At 35.3% G+C, this 22,041-nt stretch overlaps 1 protein-coding gene across 2 annotated transcripts in view; it reads left to right on the forward strand.

Moving 5' to 3' along the window:
* NCAM2 (neural cell adhesion molecule 2) overlaps positions 1–22,041 on the forward strand; it is a gene marked incomplete at both ends in the record, with an annotated part of 278,388 nt that overhangs the window by 138,881 nt on the left and 117,466 nt on the right. Inside the window, 3 exons of one of the 2 annotated variants that reach the window (XM_080614205.1) lie at positions 17,069–17,143; positions 17,939–18,145; positions 20,309–20,452. The exons of the other annotated variant lie outside the window; for it this stretch is intronic. Coding sequence (XP_080470331.1) covers positions 17,069–17,143; positions 17,939–18,145; positions 20,309–20,452 — 426 coding nt within the window. The remainder of the gene's footprint in view (positions 1–17,068; positions 17,144–17,938; positions 18,146–20,308; positions 20,453–22,041) is intronic. 2 annotated transcript variants of the gene reach the window in all.

A 22,041-nucleotide genomic window follows, 5' to 3' on the forward strand; every position in this document is an offset into this window, starting at 1 on the left:
GTTAGATTGGATATTAGGAAATTCTTTCACTGAGAAGGTTGTCAGGCATTGGAACAGGCTGACCACGGATGTGATGGAGTCACCATCCTTGGAGATATTTAAAAGGTGTGTTGACATGATACTTAGGGACATGAAATATTATCTTGAAAAAGTGCAGTTTTCAGGCATATCTGGGAACTGTAGTTCAACCTTCTTCTGGTATGTCGTTTGGGAAGCCCTAATGTAGTGATCAGCCTTAATAAGGATCTGGCTAAGAGCTGTTTTTCAGTTAGAGAAAAGACTGATTTTAGAATTCTGTAAAATCAAGAACTAATGGAGGAAGGGAACAAGAAATTATTATTTACATTGTTAGAATAGAAGGAAGAAATGCTCAGTGGAAGAATTTGGGACCAACTGTAGAACAAGAATTCTTTTTTGGAAAAGTATATAATTAGATAATGTTATTAATTGTCAGCAGTCGTTGAGGAAGGCAAAAGTTTTAAGGGCCTAGATGGTACTGAAGGTGCTGTAAGAGGGTGGATCTTGCAGGGGATGTTAAAACTGAATGCTTCAAACAGACCTTCGGAAGCCAAATTGCCAGCACATGGAGGGAAAAAAAAAAAACCAAACCAACAAACAAAACAACAACCCAACAAAAACCCCCTTAAAAACCCCAAACAAACAAAACCTACAACCAAAAAAAGGTACAAATTTGTGCTGATTCCTCGTATTCTTGTTTTTTCACTGCTCTGAGAACTGCAGTACTGCCTGGTTAGACCTCTGACATGATCTGTTTTCCGGGTTTTAGTCTGAAATTCAGAGTTTATTTGTGCTTTCAAACTAAAACACTTATAATCTTTAAACTAGCTGTAACTTTGTCAATAGAAGATTTAATCAGAAAAATTGCCACAGCCTTAATAAAGATGTATTTAATGCCATGAAAAGACTGATTTTTTTTTTTTAATTTTTTTATTTAATTTATGATTGTCTAGTACATTAGGTTGCTTATTAATTTGTCTCACTAATTTCATATTAATTGCAACTCTGTTGGTTCTCAATTAGAAAGCTTTCAAGCAATCCTTTGAGAGAAAATCAGTTTTCTAAATCAAAATAATTAAAGATGGGAACTTGCCAATACCCGTGCAATAGCATTCAAAGATCAAGGAGCTTAAGGGTTAAAAGAAAGAGCTTGAAAAGCCAGTCTGATTTCTTATGAACTGTGACAGTGTCACTTACTTATAAGCATTTCCTTGATATTTTAATTTTTTTGAAACAGAAAGAATATTTATGCCAGAAACTGTTTTATAATCCAGACAGGGCACATAAGGCTGTTCAGACATTTTTCCATAACTCAAAGAGAATACTGTAACTGTATTAAGAGCAATAGTTTCAGTTATTCAGAATTCCTTAGTAGGCAGTTGCTTCTTTGAGGTAGACTAACTATATTTTTAAGTGGTTATTTTTCTTGGTCAGTGAAACTTCCAATACCTGATGATAATGTCTATTCTTTGCTATTTTTAAACTTTTACATTTCAGGTCATCTTCACAAAAGTATCATAAAACTTTGCAAATGTTTATCTCTTCTCAAGTAAGCAGTGAAGATATTTGAAACAAAAACTATTTAAGATAAGGAAAACTAATATTAAAAAAAATTGTAATTTATAATTCTTGACCTATGTAGTTCTCATTATTAGAATTCTAATTCTTAAATTACAGGATGCCTCTACATTAGCAGGGAATCAGCGAAGTGCAACAGAAGTTTATTTCCTAGATATCCCTTCCTACCATGTTTATACTCATGTCACAGAATGATGCCAGAGCAAGCAGACTAGGTTCATTTCTGTTGAAACTGAACTGAAACATACATTCCTAAAATTATGCCTGAGGAACTCTTTCCCAGTGAAGGCTTTTCAGCTCAGAGGACTAACCAAGTAAGTGCTAATCCAAAAGAAAATTTCTGAAACTGGTACATCATGGGCTTTAGGAAGTCAGTCCAAAGTATTTCTACAGTGCTGCACTGCTAGCTAATGCAGACACAGGCAAGAGACCTGCACCTGCCAGCATTCTGTAGTTTATAGGTCAGGGCTTCACATTTTCACTTATAGATAACCCCTTTATTAAAGAGACAAAGTATTCTGCTCAAGGAGACTCAGTGAAAACTTTGCATTTGAATGTACAAATTACACACTTCTAGCACTATCTCATAAATACTGCAATTTTCATCCAGAACTGAATAGAAAAAATTTACTTGATTCCACTTCTTCGTCAAGGCTTATCATATCTATCTTTTGTGTAATTTCTGACACAAATTCTCTATCCTTTGATGGAAGCTATTGGAAACATTTAAAACTCTTTTTATTTTAATAATTATCCTCACTAGCCTTTTTCTACCCATGCAGTGTATGACAGACCAAGTCAGTCATTTATTAAAACACGTAGATGATTAGCTTTTCTCTGATAGGCAGTTATCCGTGTGCAATTCAATATCTATGGAGGGATTAGTATTCTTAACAAAGATAATCAATGCTATTAAAATCAACAGCAAGGAGGATGTCAAGTATAATTAGAAATCAACTGATTAACTTATAGGCCTTTTTTCAGGATAATACTTGTAAAATGTATTATTGAGGCTCTTTAAACACATCTCAATTCTCTGTTGTCTTAGATGTGTCTTAGCTGCATGGATCAAAGACTAAAGATAATACCAGCTGAAATCTTGCTTAATATGTAGGGAGAAGTCTGCCAGATTTTACTTAATATTAACAAATAAACTTTCTATTGAGTACTTTGTGATATCGGTTCAGTATTCAGTAAAACAGCAGCAAAACTTGTTCAACCAATAGCAGTTCTGTCTCATGACATATTTCCCAGATAACTGTTCTGTTTTCCTGAGTGATGTATTATTAGTTAATTGCTGGTTTTGAAGTATTCAAGTATTTTTAGTTAAATTCAAGTATATTCAAGTTTAAAAAGTTAAAAGTGATGAAGCCCTTTATTAGACATCTACATTGCTTCTCAAAGTCAAGTAAGGCCTATCTTTTACTAGATCTAAAGAATCTGTAAAACTTCTCTATATCCTAACTTTTAAACATTCTGAATTCTGAATAGATACTCAAATGTGATTTGAAGTATAAAAACATACATGTGTTTCATACCCAAATACAGTCAGTTATCTTGAATATAATTTTTAGATTTTTAGAATCTTATTTATATCTCATTATAACAGCTTCAATAGTGAGATTGAAGTCATTATAAATCAGGTCCCAAGCAATTTAATTTTTAGAATTTGAAATACTGGAATGGATGTTTAACAGTAGGAGCTGTATTTTCCCATATGAGAATTCAGTGTCAGATCATGCTCTTAAATCTGGTATTTCCTTTCTGATTCCATGGGTCTTGAAAGACCAGAGCATACATAGAAGAAGAACTTTGTTAATTCATATCTAAAATAAAACCTTTCTTTGGTGTAACGGAGTACTCTGTGTGTCAGAAATATTTTTGACTTTTATCCAAAGATCAAAAGCTGTATCATGTGGTTTGCACTTGAACTGCCTAGCTTTTTGACAACTGGGAAACAGTGTAATTAGAAATCCACTCTTCTTGTCTGCATTTTACATGTTTATTACATAATTAGCAAGAGGGGTTCTCATTGATGTTAGAATACTTATTTGCATCAGCTGAAGATGTGGCCTTTTTTTCACAAGAGTGTTACAGGAAAAAGCATCCTTCAGTTGTTCTTCTCATTCCTAAAACATAGGACTGTGGAGCCTTAATTCACAGGATACTCTGATATGTAGGCTTCCATCAATTGTGGTTTTGATAATACAGCATTAGGATTGCACATTATGACCAATACGTGATGCGTTGTTCCTGTATGATCTTTCTTATACAAACACTACCTCAATTTGTGATGATTTACGAATAGGAATGATAACTTTCTGTTACAGGAAGAGGAAAAAGACTTGCAGCAATATTAAGTAAAAACATTTCAAGTTTTTTTCCTTATTTATAAAATGAATCATACAATAGTTTTGGCTTAGCATAAGTAATTTTGTATATCAGGATGTGATAGACTCTTTGTATTCTGTCAGAGATACTGAATTCAGATTTGATTAGCTTGTTAAATCAGTGTGTTTCTTAAGAGGTTTTCTCTGAGCTATCATCTGTTCATATCAACTGGATAATCTCTGCCTGTTTCTTACTTTGGCAGACAAAATTTTAATTTGTCTTCTTGTCGCCTAACTTCACGGTATTTCTCTTAGTGTCGCTACATGATAGGAATGTTGTTTGGGAAGCATTTGGGAGGTCATCTCTTCCAATCTCCTCTTTACAGCAAGACTGTCATGCATTCAGTCAGATCACAGCTTTGACTAGTCAACTCTGCAAGGATAATAGACACCACAACTTCTTTTCTGATGTCACATGCTTCTAGTGATTTTAATTTTTCATGAGGTCCACAGTTTGCAGTCTTCTCAATTACTATGTTGTCCAACAACCTACATACTGAAAAGAGCTTGTTTCTGACATATTTGTAACTCTGTTCCAATAAGTTGTATGCAGTTATTAGCTCGATACTCAGCATTGTATTTGCCAGAACAAAAAAGCCAGTTTCCTTCATAATTTTTTCATGAGACATTTGCTCTAAGCTGCTCATCCCTTTGCTGGATTCCTCCAGATTCCCCATATCCTTCTTGAACTAGGTGCCTGAAATTGCACATGGTACTCCAGCTGTAACATTACCAGCATTGAATAGAGGGTTGAGGAACAATTCATTCAAAGTATTTACCCAGATGTCATTCAGAAATAATTATTTTGCTTTTTCAGATAATTTAAAATAAATCAGAAAATTATCTTTTTATGTATTTTAATGTTTTTGAAGATACTTTTTTATGGAATAAATTTACACCCAGATTGAATCAGTCCAGCGCATGAGCACATACTTTCAGCAAGTCCTAAATGAATAGACATAATGAGGGAAAGATTTTAAATCTTTAAAATTTCATCTCCATTTTAACTTCTAATGTAAGATTGTAATCCAGACATGAAAGAGAAGTTTGCTTATTTGACCAAGGTAACTAATAAAGTTTGGAATTAAGCCTTGCTGTAAGACAGAGGTTGGATAAAATAGCCTTTAGAGGTCATCTCCAACCTAAATAATTCTGCAATTTCGTCCCAGTTTTTCAGAGCTATAAAGAAAAATAATTAAATTTCACACCTCAACCCATCCCAGATTTAGCCTAGAAATTTCTGTAGATGACAAGCTTTTTGCAGAATAAAGATAGTTACCTGTAAGGTAATTGAATTATTTCTGTGTGTAGGTTATCCTTTCTTTATACTTTAATATACCTATCCTTTTAATATATTGATCTATATACTGAAGCAGCAAGAAAAATTCTTAAAGAAATTAAATATACATTGTGTAATAATATACTGTTTGTTAAAAGTGGATTGGGAGCATTCAGCATTGTGGAGGCCTGTGCATGAAAGCGTATTGTCTTTGCAATGTGATTTTAACAGCCATAGAAACAAGTACATTGTGGACCTGATTGGTATGATATTTCCAACAGACATACTTCTGTAACAATGATTTCCAAGCATTTTTTGAATGGACATTTATTAGATCCAATTTCATGTTTCTTCGGGATTTAACCATTCAGGGTAAGACTGTGATAAAGGATTATTTTTCTAAAATATTTTAATGTTTATTGAATGTTGAGTATCTTCAGTTGATTACTAAATAGAAGTATCACTAAACACTGTCATCTGGCAGCTTTCAGCATTGTTCGGGTAATTTATGATTTTTTTTTATTAAAATGTATTTTCAGTAATTGTATCAAAATCATCACTTAATTATTTAAACTATACCAACAGGATACCTTTAAATTATAGATAAAAATACATGCAACAGTAATTCTAGGGTTTTGTGCCATTGAAATAAGGTAATATTTTAAAAGCTTTCAATGAAAGATAAAATGCATTCATACAAATAATTATATATCAAGATGTTTCTGACTAAGATTGTCTAAATACTCTAAGTTATGTACTCTAACATCTTTAATTACTTTTCTTGTAAATTCCCGAAGCAGAAAGTAAAGGACTATGTAGAGGAAACATGTATCAAAATGGCTAATTCTCCATCTTGTGCTTCCAGTTTCTTTCTTTCTAAGCATAATTAGTGGCTGATGCAGATATTTTTGTTGTTAGGATCAGTCCTAGTTGATAATATTTTGAAGTCCTGGATGTGTTAGTAGTACTGGAAAAGTAAAAAAATAATGAGTACTGGACTGTGGACTAGTGCATTTCAAACTGTAGGTGCAAGCTTTTCAAGGACTTAATGGAAGGAAGAGGAAAAACAAACAAACAAACAAATACTGAATTCCAGCCAGTTTGGAGTGTCTCATGCATGCAGGCAAAGTGACTAGTGCCAAGAGAAAGGCAGCAAGTTCTTAAATCTGAACTTAGACACTGCCTAGATATATGTGCCTGGCAGCAAGAAGTCCCTGTAGTTATTTCTCCATGTCCTGATGATGTCTGTCCTCAACAGCATAGCAGATTTCAGAAATAGACTGTGAATGGGGCAGTTCATTTCTCTTTGAGCTATAAATTAATTTTCTTGAGATGTCAAACTAACATCCTTGGGTCATGTCTACAATGTCTTTGTCAACTCTTACACTTAAAAATGTGGGGATTTGTGTAGTTCCAAAACATGGGAATGAACTTGTTTTAAAGAAAACTCTGGACAGAGACTGTAACTGATTTTTGAGGCACAAAAGGTTTTTCTAGATAAATTATTTCTCTGAAACAGATAATTTTTGGATGTGTCACCTTTCACAAGAAAAAATAAAAAAGGACAAATCTGTGAGAAAAGCCAGTCCAGTTGATTGTTTAGAGGTTCTTGGAATCAGGGTTAAAATGCTCTCTGTTGAGCTACATAGACATTGATTAGTTGGTGTGTTTTATTCAAGATTAAGTTAATTATATGCTGCTCTTTCTGTTGCTGACTTTATTTATTGTTCTAGTTTAACTTATTTGCTACTGGTACATTTTATAGACACTACGATGTTTTTAGCAACAGTTCCCAAAAGACAAGTTGCATGCAATGTAGTAGATGCTGCATCAAGCCATCTACTAGTTTGTTAATCTCACCTAATAACTTTTGAACTCAAGGCCTAATTTCAGTGTTTTTCTGGTGAATATTGAGGGGAAGGGACTGACTGCCTTTCACTTCAAAGTTCTGTTGTTTTTCAGTCAGACAAGATACATTGATCCCATATTTATGTGATCTGATTTCTTGCCTTATCTTATTAGAGTACTTTTAGCAGCTATGTTTTCATTTTAGAGAAATCTCTGAATACTTACTCCACATTAGAAACAAACATTATATGACTCCTCTGTAGAATGTGCTTGAAGCAGGCATTTTGTGAGCATGGTTTGTATATTGTTTAAGAATGGAAAAACCTTTGGCTCCCACTGATACATGGAGGAATCCATTCTTCACAATGTCTTCTACCACTCATTAGAATCATAAGGGACATAGATCAACCGGTATCTTGTAATGTGCAAGCTGTAGGAAAGAATTTTGAAATTGCAGGGTCTGCCAGACTCAGAAGAAGCTTCCCAGTGCTGTGCTGTTGATACAGATATAAGATTCCAGTATTTTTGTCTCTTACTCTCCTTTTTGTTAGATTAGTGATGTTGAATTGGTTATGTGATCATTTGAAGAGTTAATGTGTTTGGCATTCAATAAAATCCTTACAGACAACTTTTGAGTAGAAGTTTGAGAAGCATGTTGTTTGGATATAGGTTGTAAAGAGCTGTCGTGGTTTAAGCCCAGGCCGTAAATTAGAACCACGCAGTCTACTTCCCCCCCCCCCACCTTTCTTCCCTCCACTCCTGGAGGGACAGGGAGGAGAATCAAAAGAATGCAACTCCCATGGGTTGAGATAAGAACAGTTTAATAACTAAGGTATAACACAAATCACTACTGCTACCACCAATAATAATAATGAGAAAGGAAATAACAAGGAAGAGAATACAACCGCTCACCAACCGGTACCTCACCCCCACCCTGCAGTGATCCAGCCCTTCCGGGAACTCTCAGTTCTACCTCCTGAGCATGACGTGCTGTGGTATGGAATACCTCTTTGGCTAGTTTGGGTCAGGTGTCCTGTCCCTGCTTCCTCCCGGCTTCCCCTCCTCCCTGGCAGAGCATGAGACTCACAAAATCCTAGGTCAGGGTAAACATTCTGACCAGCAACTGAAAACATCGGCTTTATCAGTATTATTCCCAGGCCGAAAGTCAAAACCACAGCACTGCACCATCTACTAAGAAGGAGAAAAACTGACTGCTGCTGCTGAACCCAGGACAGTATCCATCCCTTATTCCATACCATTCACGTCATGCTCAGATCCCACATACTTAGAATGCTGGCTCAATCCTGTACCCTTCTGCAATTTGAATGACCATTTGTGCTACTGCCTGGTTTTGAGGAAAGAGTTTTGGCAGTGAATCACCTTGGGGTTTTGTTTCTTTTTTTTTTTTTTTTTTTTTTTTTTTTCCTGAGTCCTGGTTCTAGTATCATGTTTACTGCTGCTGTTCTGAAGGCAGTATGAATGTACTCTTCAATTAGGGTGTACATGTTCAGTTACTGTCTTGGCATGTTATCAAACTAACTGTTGCTGACTACCAAGAAACAATGAAGAAATGTAGTTTTTAAAAGTTTCTACCACTGGGTGGTGTCCAGTTAAGGTTTTAATATCAACAAAGACAGAATCGACGACTAGTGCAAGCGTTTGACCAACCTCACAGTAAAAAAAAAAGTGCTTTCTTATGTTTAAACAGAATTTCCTGTATTTGAGTTTGTACATGTTGCCACTTACCCTGTCACTGGCACCACGGAGAATAGTCTGGCTCCCTCTTCTTTACCCACCCATCAGGTATTTATACACATGGATGAGAACTCACCCTGAGCCTTCTCTTCTCCAAGCTGAACTGACTCAGCTCTCTCAGCCTCTCACAGCAGGTGATGGCTTTAAGTTGCAGCACATCTGTGATACAGATACAGTATGTCTATGATACAGTTTATGAACTGCTTCTTGTGAAGAAGGCCTGGACCAGTGCTGGTAACAGGAGGTGGAAGGATGATATGTATTAAAATACATTTTAAATTTATTAAGATTAAAAATATTCCTGTTCAACTAAATATTACCAGCTGTATCATCCATGATTTCTGTTTCTTAAGAGCAATGTATTATTATTAAGGTTTTGTACTCAGCTTGTATCACTTTCTTTACTAGAAGCTTTTAAATTTTGCAAATTTTATTAAATCCATTTTAGGTTAGATTTAAAAAAACCCCATCAAATTAAGGTTGGAAAAGACCATGGAGATCATCAAATACAACTGTTACCAAACATTACCAAGTCTACCACTAAATCGTCTCCCCATGTGCCATATCTATGTATCTTTAAAATACCTCCAGGGAGGGTGACTCAACCACTTCCCTTGGGCAGCCTGTTCCAGTACTTGATAACCCTTTCAGTGAAGAAATTTTTCCAAATACCCAATGTAAACATCCCCTGGCACAACTTCAGGCTGTTTCTTCTCATCCTATCACTTTTTTAACTTGGGAAAAGAGTTTTAAGATTGAATATAAAATAAGCCCACCCACCAAACGTGTGCCTGCCCTCCCACTGACTCTACATCGCTCATCCTAGTTTGCTGTTTCTGAAAAACTGTTACTTTAAAGATTAAGGTCTGAATTTTTCAGGCTTATTAAGATACTTCTGGGTGTTTTGGATATTCTGCCTTGGGTGTAGAAGAAATTTTGAAGTTAAGAATTCACTGACTATGTAATTTTAAGTTTAGGATGCATGTTTCTTAAAATTTATAAGCTCTTAAAATAGTTCTGTTTATTGTTGCAAAAAAAAACCCAAACCCAAACATTTTCAGTGTGAGATTTTGTTAAGGTGGTGTTAAGCTTTGATAAGTATGATCATCCTATTCTATATTATTCTTCCCTACATACCTATCTAATTATTTATGTATGAGATCAATGTATGATAAAGATTCCCTGGTATGCTTCTTTACAGTTAAAATAATGTAATATTCTATTAAGCAATGAATTTAAAACTTCTCTCTATACTTTTCATTCATAATAAGAAGCTCTACTAAATTTAGCTAAAATAACTTAAATATAATTACATATCTGCATCATGTCATGTCTGTCAGAATACGTTTTATAGCTAAAGTCCTCCAAAAGTCATGCCTTTTAATTACAGAAAATCTTTCCTGACAAAAACCAGACTTCCAAGTAAATAAAATTATTTATCTCCATATTTTTTTTGATCGGATATAGTTTAATCTTGATTTTGGAGATAAACTTCAAAGTCATGAGTAGAAATTTACATCAGGACTAAATATTGATGAAATATTCTTTAGAAAATCTGAATAAGGTTGAGCTTCTAAATCTGTATTTAAATATTTACGTCATTATCCCGTCTCTTAAGTTTTGAGAGAACTGAGCTCCCAGTATCCGTCTGCTGGGAAATCTTAATAAAACTCACAGTTTTGTATTTATGTTTTTTTCTAAAATGTAGTTTCCTTAATGTGGGGGGAGGGAGGGGACAGTAGTGAGTAACGTCTGTTTGAGATAAGACTTGAGAATAAAGTTGCAAATAGCAGACTTTGTTTAAGCGATGTCCTGTTTTATAGTTGTAGTCTCTACTCAGATATTAATAGCTTATCTATTTTACTGGTTCTTCTGCAAGTGCCATAGAAAAGAGTATTAAACAGAGGATTTTCTGACTGTGCTTCAATATTTGACCATTGTTGCACAAAGCTGGATCGTGTTGGTTATCTTGCATTATGCATTTCACCCCTGTAACATCTGTTATGCCTCAGAAGGCAGTTTGAACTTTGTGTGACTTCTAGCTCTTCTCATCAGGGAAAATGACACTTCATCAGATGTAGGAAATGAATTCATGATGACACAAAGACTGTTTTGTCTACCTAAAAATAAACTACTCTGTGTTCTGTAAGATAGAAATTCAACAAAAAATCCATAATGATTCATCTAAAACCTTAGAACTGTATCAGGCCTGTGTTTCCTACTGACAAATCCAAATTAATGCTAATGTGATGAAATGGAAAGTTCAGTTATACTGGACTACTTAATTAATTATGAAGCTCGATGTCAAGCAATTAAGAATGTAACAAGTATCTTTCAGTACTGTCATACCCTAGAGAAGTGATATGTTATGATTTAGCAGTAGCTTGCCCACTAAAAGGCTGAAAAATAACCATCCTCCCCAGATTTTAAGTTCTTGGGCTTTGGCGTTGCAGATGCTGTTTGTCTGTCAGATATTTCTGCAAAACAAGACAGGCTGTGATTGCACCACTTAATATATCTTTATTCATAAGAAAAAAACCCAAGGTTATAGTGCTTACAGGATATTAGAATGCTGTCTGAATTAAAAAAAAACAACCTATATATGGTTTATTAAACTGCTAAAACAAATTGAGAAGAACATAAAAGTACATTTAAATGATAAAATTTGGAGGGCATTACATTTCAATAGGCTATGTGGATTAAATATTCACTCTAGGTTCCAACACACAGAGGAAAAAAAGAATCTTTAGCATTATTTTTTGGTTTTGAAGGATTACAAGTGTATAAGGTGCTTTAAAACACTGAGACTCACAGTCTTCACAAACTCAATGAGAACATTATCTCCTTTTCACTGGGTATGCAGATGAGAGGATTTCTTCCCCATAGACAGTTCATTTAGATATAAATGTATCACAGTATCACAGTATGTTAGAGATTGGAAGGGACCTCAAAAGATCATCTAGTCCAATCCCCCTGCCAGAGCAGGAACACCTAGATAAGGTTACACAGGAATGTGTCCAGGCGGGTTTTGAATGTCTCCAGAGAAGGAGACTCCACAACCTCCCTGGGCAGCCTGTTCCAGTGTTCTGTCACCCTCACTGAGAAGAAGTTTCTTCTCAAGTTTAAGTGGAACCTCTTGTGTTCCAGTTTATACCCATTACCCCTTGTCCTATCATTGTTTGCCACTGAGAAGAGCCTGGCTCCATCCTCATGACACTCCCCCTTTATATATTTATATACACTAATAAGGTCCCCCCGCAGTCTCCTCTTCTCCAAACTATAGAGACCCAGCTCCCTCAGCCTTTCCTCATAAGGGAGATGCTCCACTCCCTTAATCATCTTTGTCGCCCTGCGCTGGACTCTCTCCAGCAGGTCCCTGTCCTTCTTGAACTGAGGGGCCCAGAACTGGACACAATATTCCAGATGCGGTCTCACCAGGGCAGAGTAGAGGGGAAGGAGAACCTCTCTCGACCTACTGACCACCCCCCTTCTAATACACCCCAGGATGCCATTGGCCTTCTTGGCCACAAGGGCACAGTGTTGGCTCATGGTCATCCTGCTGTCCACTAGGACCCCCAGGTCCCTCTCCCCTACACTACTCTCTAACAGGTCGTTCCCCAACCTATACTGGAACCTGGGGTTGTTCCTGCCCAGATGCAGGACTCTACACTTTCCCTTGTTATATTTCATCAAGTTTCTCCCTGCCCAACTCTCCAGCCTGTCCAGGTCTCGCTGGATGGCAGCACAGCCTTCTGGCGTGTCAGCCACTCCTCCCAGCTTAGTGTCATCAGCAAACTTGCTGACAGTACACTCAATTCCCTCATCTAAATCATTGATGAATATATTAAATAATACTGGTCCCAATACTGACCCTTGAGGCACTCCACTAGATACAGGCCTCCAACTGGACTCCGCCCCATAGACTACAACTCTCTGGCTTCTGTCCTTCAGCCAGTTCGCAGTCCATCTCACTACCTGATCATCCAGACCACACTTCCTCAGTTTAGCTATGAGGATGCTGTGGGAGACTGTGTCAAATGCTTTGCTGAAGTCAAGGTAGACCACATCCACCGCTCTGCCATCATCCATCCACAATGTTATTTCCTCATAAAAGGCTATGAGGTTGGTCAAGCATGACTTCCCCTTGGTAAAGCCATGTTGACTGCCCCTCATAACCCTCTTATCCTTGACATGCCTTAAGATGGCATCAAGGATAAGGTGTTCCATCACTTTCCCAGGGATGGAGGTCCTAGATGTGTCGCTATGTGATAAAATCTTTTTTTTTCTAGCATTTTGTTCAATCCTTTGTTGAAGGTTTGCTGTTCAATGATGATCATTTTCATAATGATGCCATTAGTTTTAATCTTTCTTTTCTGTAACATCTGACTTCATGCTGTTCCTTCTTCAAAAGGTCTACAGTGTTGAAGTCTTCTTCGTTGTCTATATGAAGAAAAAAAGAGTACCTTAGGTGATTTAAGATGTCTATGAACATTATTTCTATTTGTTGATTCTGTCTCTTGAGTGCAAAGAGCTTAACAGACTTTAATTCAGGTCTATTTTGTACTGTTGTTTTAATGGAGTTCTTTAGGGCAGACCTGTATGGTTCCCCATTATTAGATTACTTATTGAAGCAGCACAAATCAGACTTTCTCTTAAAGAACTGCAACTTTAGGGATTGTATAATGGTTTTGTATTTCTGAATTTGCTAAATTAATAGTTGAAATATGTTAACTGTTTGATATTTTAAAAAAAAGACCTAAAAAAGCATTTGCCCTAAAGGAAAATGCCCTTAAATTGTCTGCTACTTAACAAGTTCAGTGTACATTTAATAATTTCTGTTTTCTCATTTAAGCTTAGGAGTCCAAATGGATGTGAAGTATAGTGTTACAAAAGAAAAAACAAAGCACTGTTTTTGGTGTTTCAAATATATTTAAACTAGAAAATCTTAGAAATTTAAGGGAGAATACATTTCTGCAAGTATCGTGTTAGTGTAATTTTCATTCAAAGCCCGTTTGCTTTTATCTGAGAGTCAGTGGATTTAAGCAGTGTTCTCAGAAGCCTGCATAATAAAGGAGGAAAGGATTAACTGGGTGAATGTTTGTTCTGGGATTGAATTTGATACTAGTTAAAAACTTACTAATTTCTTCATGCTCACAAATAATGAAGGCGAGTTTTCTAAGCATATTAAATATTAAATACTATTGTAATCATTTACTGAAAGAAAAAACACATCACCCAAGTAAGTTTACTTACTACCTGAAGTCAAAGCATGCTAATAGCTTAGGGTGTAACTGTGGTAAGAAAACTGAATTAGGACCTTCACAAAGAATACAGTCCTCAGCTGTGTCTTGCAGTCTACTTTTTTTCCTAGAAGCCACTGCCAAAGCCATCAAAATTAGCCTCTGTAGCTATTGCTCCTCTCCTTTGTTCCATGTTGATACCAGGCTATGCTTTGTTTTGTCTTCATAGCTGTGCCCTTTCCTATTTACTGCCTTCACGTTATCCTCTCCCTTTCAGTGGGTTTGCAGCCCAACATATTTAGAAAGACACCTCCATAGCAGAGTGCTGTCTCTTTGCTCAACAGTAAATTCTAAAATGCATTCAGATCTATTGATCTGAATGTGAAAGGATACTCCTGCAAATAGTGCTGAAATCAATTAGTCTACTGCATATTAGGCCTTATGAATAGTCATCTGTCTCCATGTTTAACAGAACAAATACACCTCTTATTACTGCCCTTACTTATCTTCCTAAGTGATTTTTAAACCCATTAAGGAATAATTCAACAGAATCTGCTTAGTGTGGTACAGTTGATAATAATTCTTTTATAATAGCTATGATCAAAAGGGAAGGGATTGATTGTACCCCCTAGTGCTAATAGTGTTTGGGGTTTTTTTTGCTACAAAACCGAATACATACTAAAGACTAAATGAAGCCCTGACTGACTTTGCTTTTTCCCAGAACAGCTATACTACAGTAGCATTACACTCCAGTGTACCTGAAGACATCTTCTAGATCTTGCCTTTTATTTATTGATTTTTTTATTTATTTATTCTTTGCAGCTAGTTATGAAACTTGAGAGTATTTTGTCACATCTGTCAAGAAGATACTGTCAATTTCTGAACTTAGTTTAGCATAGCTAGATAGAGCCTCTACTGACTTGGAATTTTTTGGAACATCTTTGCTGACCTGATAAAATAAGCATTCACCTGTGTGTTCAAAGACCTTCTGACCAGTCTGTACAAACAACTCCCTTTTATATTAATCCATTAGCTGTTAGTGTACAGCAGTAACTTGAATTGTGCATACGTTGCGTGCCATCTTCATCAGAGCTTATAGCCCTCTAATGTACCTACGTAGTTCTACTTGTAATAAATTTAGAAGTAATATAAAACTTTCTGGATGGGTTGTCTCTTTGCAATATGCTTTCAGTAAGCGATGAGTGAGCCTTCTTCTAGCAAACTACTGAACTATTTGCCTGACTACTTAATAAGCACAGATTGCTAGGTTAATCACTTGGACAATATTTTCCTTTCTGATTTGTTCTATTTACATGAAGCAGAGCTGGGGAAAATGAACAGATGGTCTTATATTTTTCTATCTTGGAAATATTAAAGTATCATATGTAGGAGATATTATTTCCTTTTGGTTTCAGAGATGTAGCTAGCATGTCTCCACAGAGTTTATAATTGTACTTATGTTAAGAATTTTAAGTGGAGTTCAGCCATTTGCCAAAACTGTGTTTTACAGACTCAGATACCTATTTCATTGATGAGGAAAGTATATTTTCTAACTTTTCACCTCTCATCATGGAATTCCTTACATTCTACCTGACATTTTTTACTTATTCTGTTACATTTATGTAGTTCAACATCACTTACTACTTGCAACTAAGCAATGAAATTGTCCTTGAAGCAATACTGCTGAAATGCTGGCATACATATTTCTGAAGTAACTCTAGAAGACTACAAATTTTATAAAAAAATACAGACAAGTGGTGGCACAGGACCTAAAAAATGAGTCTGTGATTTGAAATAAGTGTCCAGGCTCTAATCTCTTGAAATTCTCCAACCACTGGATTGATTACTACCTCAGTTTCCAACCAGCCAGTTATATGTCCTGAGATTAAAATGGAGCTTAGCCTCACAGGTAAGTGAAGAAATGAGGTTTTGAGTAGCCTCCTAGATGATTTATTACCCCTTGATGCTTATTAAGACAAAAATAAAACTTTGTCTGAAATGCATTTCCTTTCCCATTCTTAAGTTTGGCCTTTGCTTCTGGTACCATGGACGTAAAGGCTATAGATGAGAATGATCACAGTCTCTGTGTCAGTGCGATGCTTGTGTTCCAAAGTAGCCTTCACTGTCTTCCTTGCTATTGCGAAGAAAATGGTACTAGTATGTGCTCTGGTATTATAGTCAACATTTTTGCAGACCACTTCAGTTTCTTCGTCACCTCTAGGTAGTCATGTCTTCTTCCTGATGGTCTTTATGGACTGACAGGTTTTGATGTTAGCAAACAGAGTACATACAGCCATTTACTTTTGCCTGAAATAGGATGTGTTCCTGGGGGCTTTTTTGTGACTTTTCTTCTTAGCTGTTTTCTTATGGAGGGCACGGTACAAAATGGTGACAATAATTTAAATTTTTTCACACCAAAAAGTTAGTTTGGAGTGTAGTACTTCTCACCTCTAGAGATGTTTGTCCTGTTGTAATTTCATGCCAATTATATAAAAGTAATCTAGTGAGCTTGGGACATTGAGTATACACTGTATACTCAGTGTTTGTGTTGCAGTTTTCCACGAGGTGAAATATTTCCACATACGCAGAATGAACCATAATTATTAAATTTCAAGACTGAAAACCTCAGATTCTTGAAACAGTATTTTTTTAAAACTTCAGATATACACTGAAGTTTTGGTTTATGTGTCTTTCAATCCCTTCTATTCTTTTTTCTCAAATTTTGTCATAAGTTTTAGTATGTGAGGCTGTTATCCTTCATGTAACATCTTTTCTTTATTTTGATTGTTTTCTCCACCTCTATATATACTCCAGCTCAAAAGATACAATTCTTAGCTGAAACTTTTCAGATTTGTTGCACAGGCTCTGTAGTACAGAAACAGAAAATACAAAACCTGAAAATATGAAATTTTAACTGATAAATGCCAAAATGTGTTCATAACCTACTTTATATTTTTCAGCTCTACTTCAAGTTACAATTTCACTTAGCAAAGTTGAGCTCAGTGTGGGTGAATCCAAGTTCTTCACATGCACAGGTATGTATTCACTTTTCTTGTAGGTACATTTTTTTTCTATTTTGAACCTTCTACATAGAATCATAGAATAGTTAGGGTACACAATTTGAAACTGTATTAATTGATTCACAGTATTAAGTTAGTGTATTTTTGTATATTCACATTGACTTGTGAAAATTGTGGCAAATAGTAGATCTTCATTGGCTTCATTGGTTTCCAGTCTAGAAACTATTTGTTACAGACTGAATAGCTCAGGTTAAATTGTCTGTATCAATACAGGTAGTTTATATATTTTAGGATGCTTCTTTAGTTAAAATAGTTTCACTTGTCTAATCTAAGGAGTTAAATAAGCTACTAGGCTAAGCTATACTATCCTCTCTAGCCTAATGAAGCACCCAAAAAGTTTTTTCCACTGAGCCAGGTATTAGTTGGGAGAAGAGTTTGCATTTGCAGCTGCTGGTATGGATCCTTGATGTTGCTGAGTTGCCATCTTCCATTGACAATGACACATGGCCTGACTACATTGACAATGCAACTGACGGATGACTTGACCTGTTGATCCAGTGACTGCTGAATGGCTTGTTTCTTTCTTTTAAGACTTTATATCTTTCTGTGTTTTTTTCCCTCTTGAATCCTTGAGCTACTAGTCTCAACAATAATACATCTGCCTGCAGTTTTGCATTGCTTGTCTTTCTACAAACTTTCTCACAACTCTCAAAATTTAGCAGTTCTCTGACATTACATAGACATTGTGCGCTTGGTAAGCATGTCTATCTGAACTTCTAAAGTTGGATTGTTTTTTGGTTTTGTTTGTAGCCATTGGTGAGCCTGACAACATAGATTGGTACAATCCACAAGGAGAGAAGATTGTTTCTAGTCAAAGAGTGGTTGTTCAAAAAGAAGGTGTTCGATCACGTCTAACCATTTACAATGCAGATATAGAAGATGCTGGTATATATCGATGTCAAGCATCAGATGCTAAAGGACAAACTCAAGAAGCTACTGTTGTTTTGGAAATTTATCGTAAGTAAAATATTATCAAATGAAAGACTATGTTTTAAAAGCCACTGCTATTGAAAAAGTAAAGCCTCTGCAAAATACCTTTCTAGGCACTGAACCTTATCTTCCAAATAATTGCATCTCCTGCAGATTAGTTAATAGATATTACAAAAAAGACTTAAATGAAATGGATGGCTACTTTATTATTATTATAGATCACTTATCCTTAGGATGCCATCTTACACATTGTAGTCCCTCATGGAAAACAGGAAATATGAGGAAAAAGTTATGTCAACCTAATTCTTAATTACAAATATATCTACAAAATGCTACAAATACGTGCATAAATAAAAGGGCAGGAAGTGCAATATATATCATTAAAAGGTGGAGTTTTCACTGAATTAGGGGTTTTTTATGTCAGTCTTTTCCTATTCTTGGCCTTATAATGCCATTTTCCCATAAGGAATTGAAGCTTAAGGTGGTGAATATCCAAAATGCATTTCAATTGCCAACAACTAATTGAGGAGTATATTTGAAAAGTAAATACATTCTATTGTGGCAAGAGATTTTCTGAGAGTTTCTTTGTTTGGCTGTGGGTTGTTCTTCAAATTAGTTAAATAACTTTCCATTGTACTGTATTCTTTAGATCAGTCAAAAGCAATGCATTAAACTAGTATATAGTGAAGATAGAAGGCAAGATTTTGTTGGTGAGGATAGGGCATTGCTAGCAGCCTTTCAACTGAGTTATTATCTTAATTTCTTTGGAGAATAGCTTTTCAATAGTCATAAAATTTATTTGTGTATGGGCTGAGCACTAAGGAATTACAATGGACAGAAAATTCAGTTGAATCATAACGCACTACTTCTGAAAAGTACAGATAACTAGGATAATGAAAAAATACAATTTAAGGAAAACTGTTGATAAAGCAACCTTTAAAATGGTGATAGCAGTTGCAAGTGATCACATGATGGTTTGAAAATTGGCAGTTGAAAGGATTTCAGATTTTGTGGTATCCATTTGTATGCTTAAAACTGCCAGTCACTCCATTAGCAAACTGCTGAAAAAAAGCTGAAATCTTTTGAAATGTTTGAATAATTTTAATTATTGATTATTTAATTAATGTTTGAATAAATTTAATTATTATGGTAATTTTAATAATTCTGAGGCTAGATAAACCTGAAGACCTATACAAGGCATACAAAGATTTGTGGCAACAGTCATACAAAGGTTTCATTGTTTGTGTTTATGACGTATTGTAAGGAGAAAGCAGGATACTAGGGTCTGGTTCAATACTGATGTCTGTGACAGTTTTTCTTCTGACTTACATACAGTCACATTCTTCAAATATTTCACAAAAATAATTTATAGAAGTATGTAAGAGATGTATATAACAAAAGTGTGCTCCCTCTGCTATGGGAACTGTGGGTTATTTGAGCCTGCACTTTTACCAATACAAAACAGTGGCGGTAGAATTGCATCTTTGACTTATGTTCTCCAAAGTGTTCCCTAAAACGTAGCTGGCAGTTTATGATCCGAAAGAACATAGGTCAGTTTGTTTATTCTGTGTGCAGTCTTCCAGAATTTTTTGTCAGGCAATTTGTTTCTGCATTAGATCTTGTATGACTTCATGGATTAATGTTGTCTTGGACTTCTAACACTAAATTCTAATAATACAGAACTTATTCAGGCCACTAATAAAATTAAATATCAAGTTTGGTTATTTGGGGTTGAAAAAATTAAAAGCCTCATCAGGCCTAAGAATATCTTGTTAATTCCCCTCAAAAAATGCTACAATTTCTTATGACTTAATAATACTAAGGTTTTTTTCTATATATACTATATATTCTATATAGACTATTAAACTGAATATATAAAAGTCTAAAAAAGTAGGTGTTCAAAACTGGGCTCTGGAAGAATGGAAAATATGTTCATAAAACATGCTCATTTTAGATAAATAAAACAAGGTTTTCGTCATGCAGAATTATTGTAAAGTCATTTCTAAAGAGTGAAGTCATGTGTCCAGGACCACTTGTGTCCTGTCTCGAAAAATTAAGTTATGGAAAAAAATCTGTATTATCACAATGAGAATGTTTAATAGTCATCTTTATCTGATTTGGTGTCACATATAATTTCAGTGTTAAGTGAACTGGAAGACACTTACTATATTCTGTTTTCTTCCTTTTCAGAAAAACTTACTTTCCGAGACATAGTATCTCCACAAGAGTTCAGGCAGGGAGAAGATGCAGAAGTTGTTTGCCATGTTACTAGTTCACCTGCTCCTGTTGTCAGCTGGTTGTATCGGAACGAGGAAGTCACAACTATTGCTGACAGTTAGTATTTTGGTAACTCTTTAAGTTATACATTCTAATTAATTTGAAAATATTATTGTAAAAGAAGACTCATCACATTATAGTGGAGGATTCTGATTTGCCTGTCATCATAAGTAGAATTTCACCAAGACATGTGGTCTCGATAGAGAATCCATATGCAATGGGTTCCTTCATGTATCATTTTTTCCAATTGGGAATTTTGTCTAGATGTATTATGAAGGTCCAAATACCCAAAAGATTGCTGGGGACTTCTTTGCAGCAACTCTTCCTGGGCTGCCATATAGGAACTGAATGCGTTTTTAAAACAAGCACAGATAAAACTTCACTGTGCACAGAGTGCAGCCTAGAGCTTGAAAAAGTAAAATTGCATCAAAGATCTGTCACAAATTTTTCATTATTTTCATTTTATTTTTTCCAATCAGGTTTGCTGCTGTTGGATTAGCAAAGGAACAAAGCAAAATTTCCTTTCTTTTTCAAAATCATACGTTTTGAAAACTAGGAGTTTTTAAATTTCAGTGTGTCAACTTGTCTCTTTAACCATTTTCTTTCACAGTGCTTGTAATTTAAAAAGGTACAACGATAGAAACCAGTTCTAATTTAAACACCAGAATAGTTTCCTTGTGTTCTGTTCTCAAGTATTATCCAGATAAGATCCCAGTCATGCCTGGGAGGAAGCAACATTTTAAATCATGTGAAAATAAGACATTGTGAACTTTGTGAATTTTGGCTACGTATATATGGATTTGTAATGCAGGTGGAAAAAGAGCATAGTCAAATTCTTACAGTTAAGAATTTTTTTCAAGCATTGGGTGATAAAATGACTCTGTTTTATGTTACATTTCCAGCTTCAAAATCCGCTATGAAGAATCAGTACTCATAACCTCTTTGCATAACTTTAAATAACATGAAATTTGTCTGTCGTATTTTAAATGACACCTATTAAAAAAAGAAGTAAATAATTGTTGGGGTTTAGTTCATAGTAAGCTAAAATACTGAATAATTTCATATCCAAATTGGCTTGTATATTGCAGTTCATTTGGGGGACATGAGAAAGCAGCTTCTATTTTAAGCATTCTAGCACTGACATAATAGAAAGACACAGGATTTAAAGATTTTTTCCTGTATAGTGGGTCTGTGTCTAAAATAGCTGTAGGTAAAATAGCCTCTCACCATTCTGAGCAACTTACTTTGTTCCTAAAACCTTATCTGCTCCATTGCTAGATCACCCTAGGATTTATATTCTCTTTTGAGTTCTTCAAACAGAGATGGAAGTACAAAACTGGGTGGGGGGTTGGGGGTGGGGGCGGGGATCTGTCCATTATTATTTCATAAAAGAAAAAAAAATCAAACAGAAGAAACCTAGGTGAATAATGACCTCCAACAGTCTTTCTGGTCTTGTATTGTTTAAAGTTTAACTGAGCAATATGTAAAGCATCATTTTCTAGAAATGTTCAAAGGTTTTCTTTATTGTTACCAAGAGCTAAATTGTCATGATTCATAATTCCATTGTATGGGAGTCAGGGGCATTTTACTAGCTATAAAAGTGATTGGGATTTATTTCATCAACCAGATCTTATCTGGAGTCCTAA

Source organism: Psittacula echo, assembly GCF_963264785.1.
Source record: "Psittacula echo genome assembly, chromosome: 3".
Lineage (NCBI taxonomy): Eukaryota > Metazoa > Chordata > Aves > Psittaciformes > Psittacidae > Psittacula > Psittacula echo.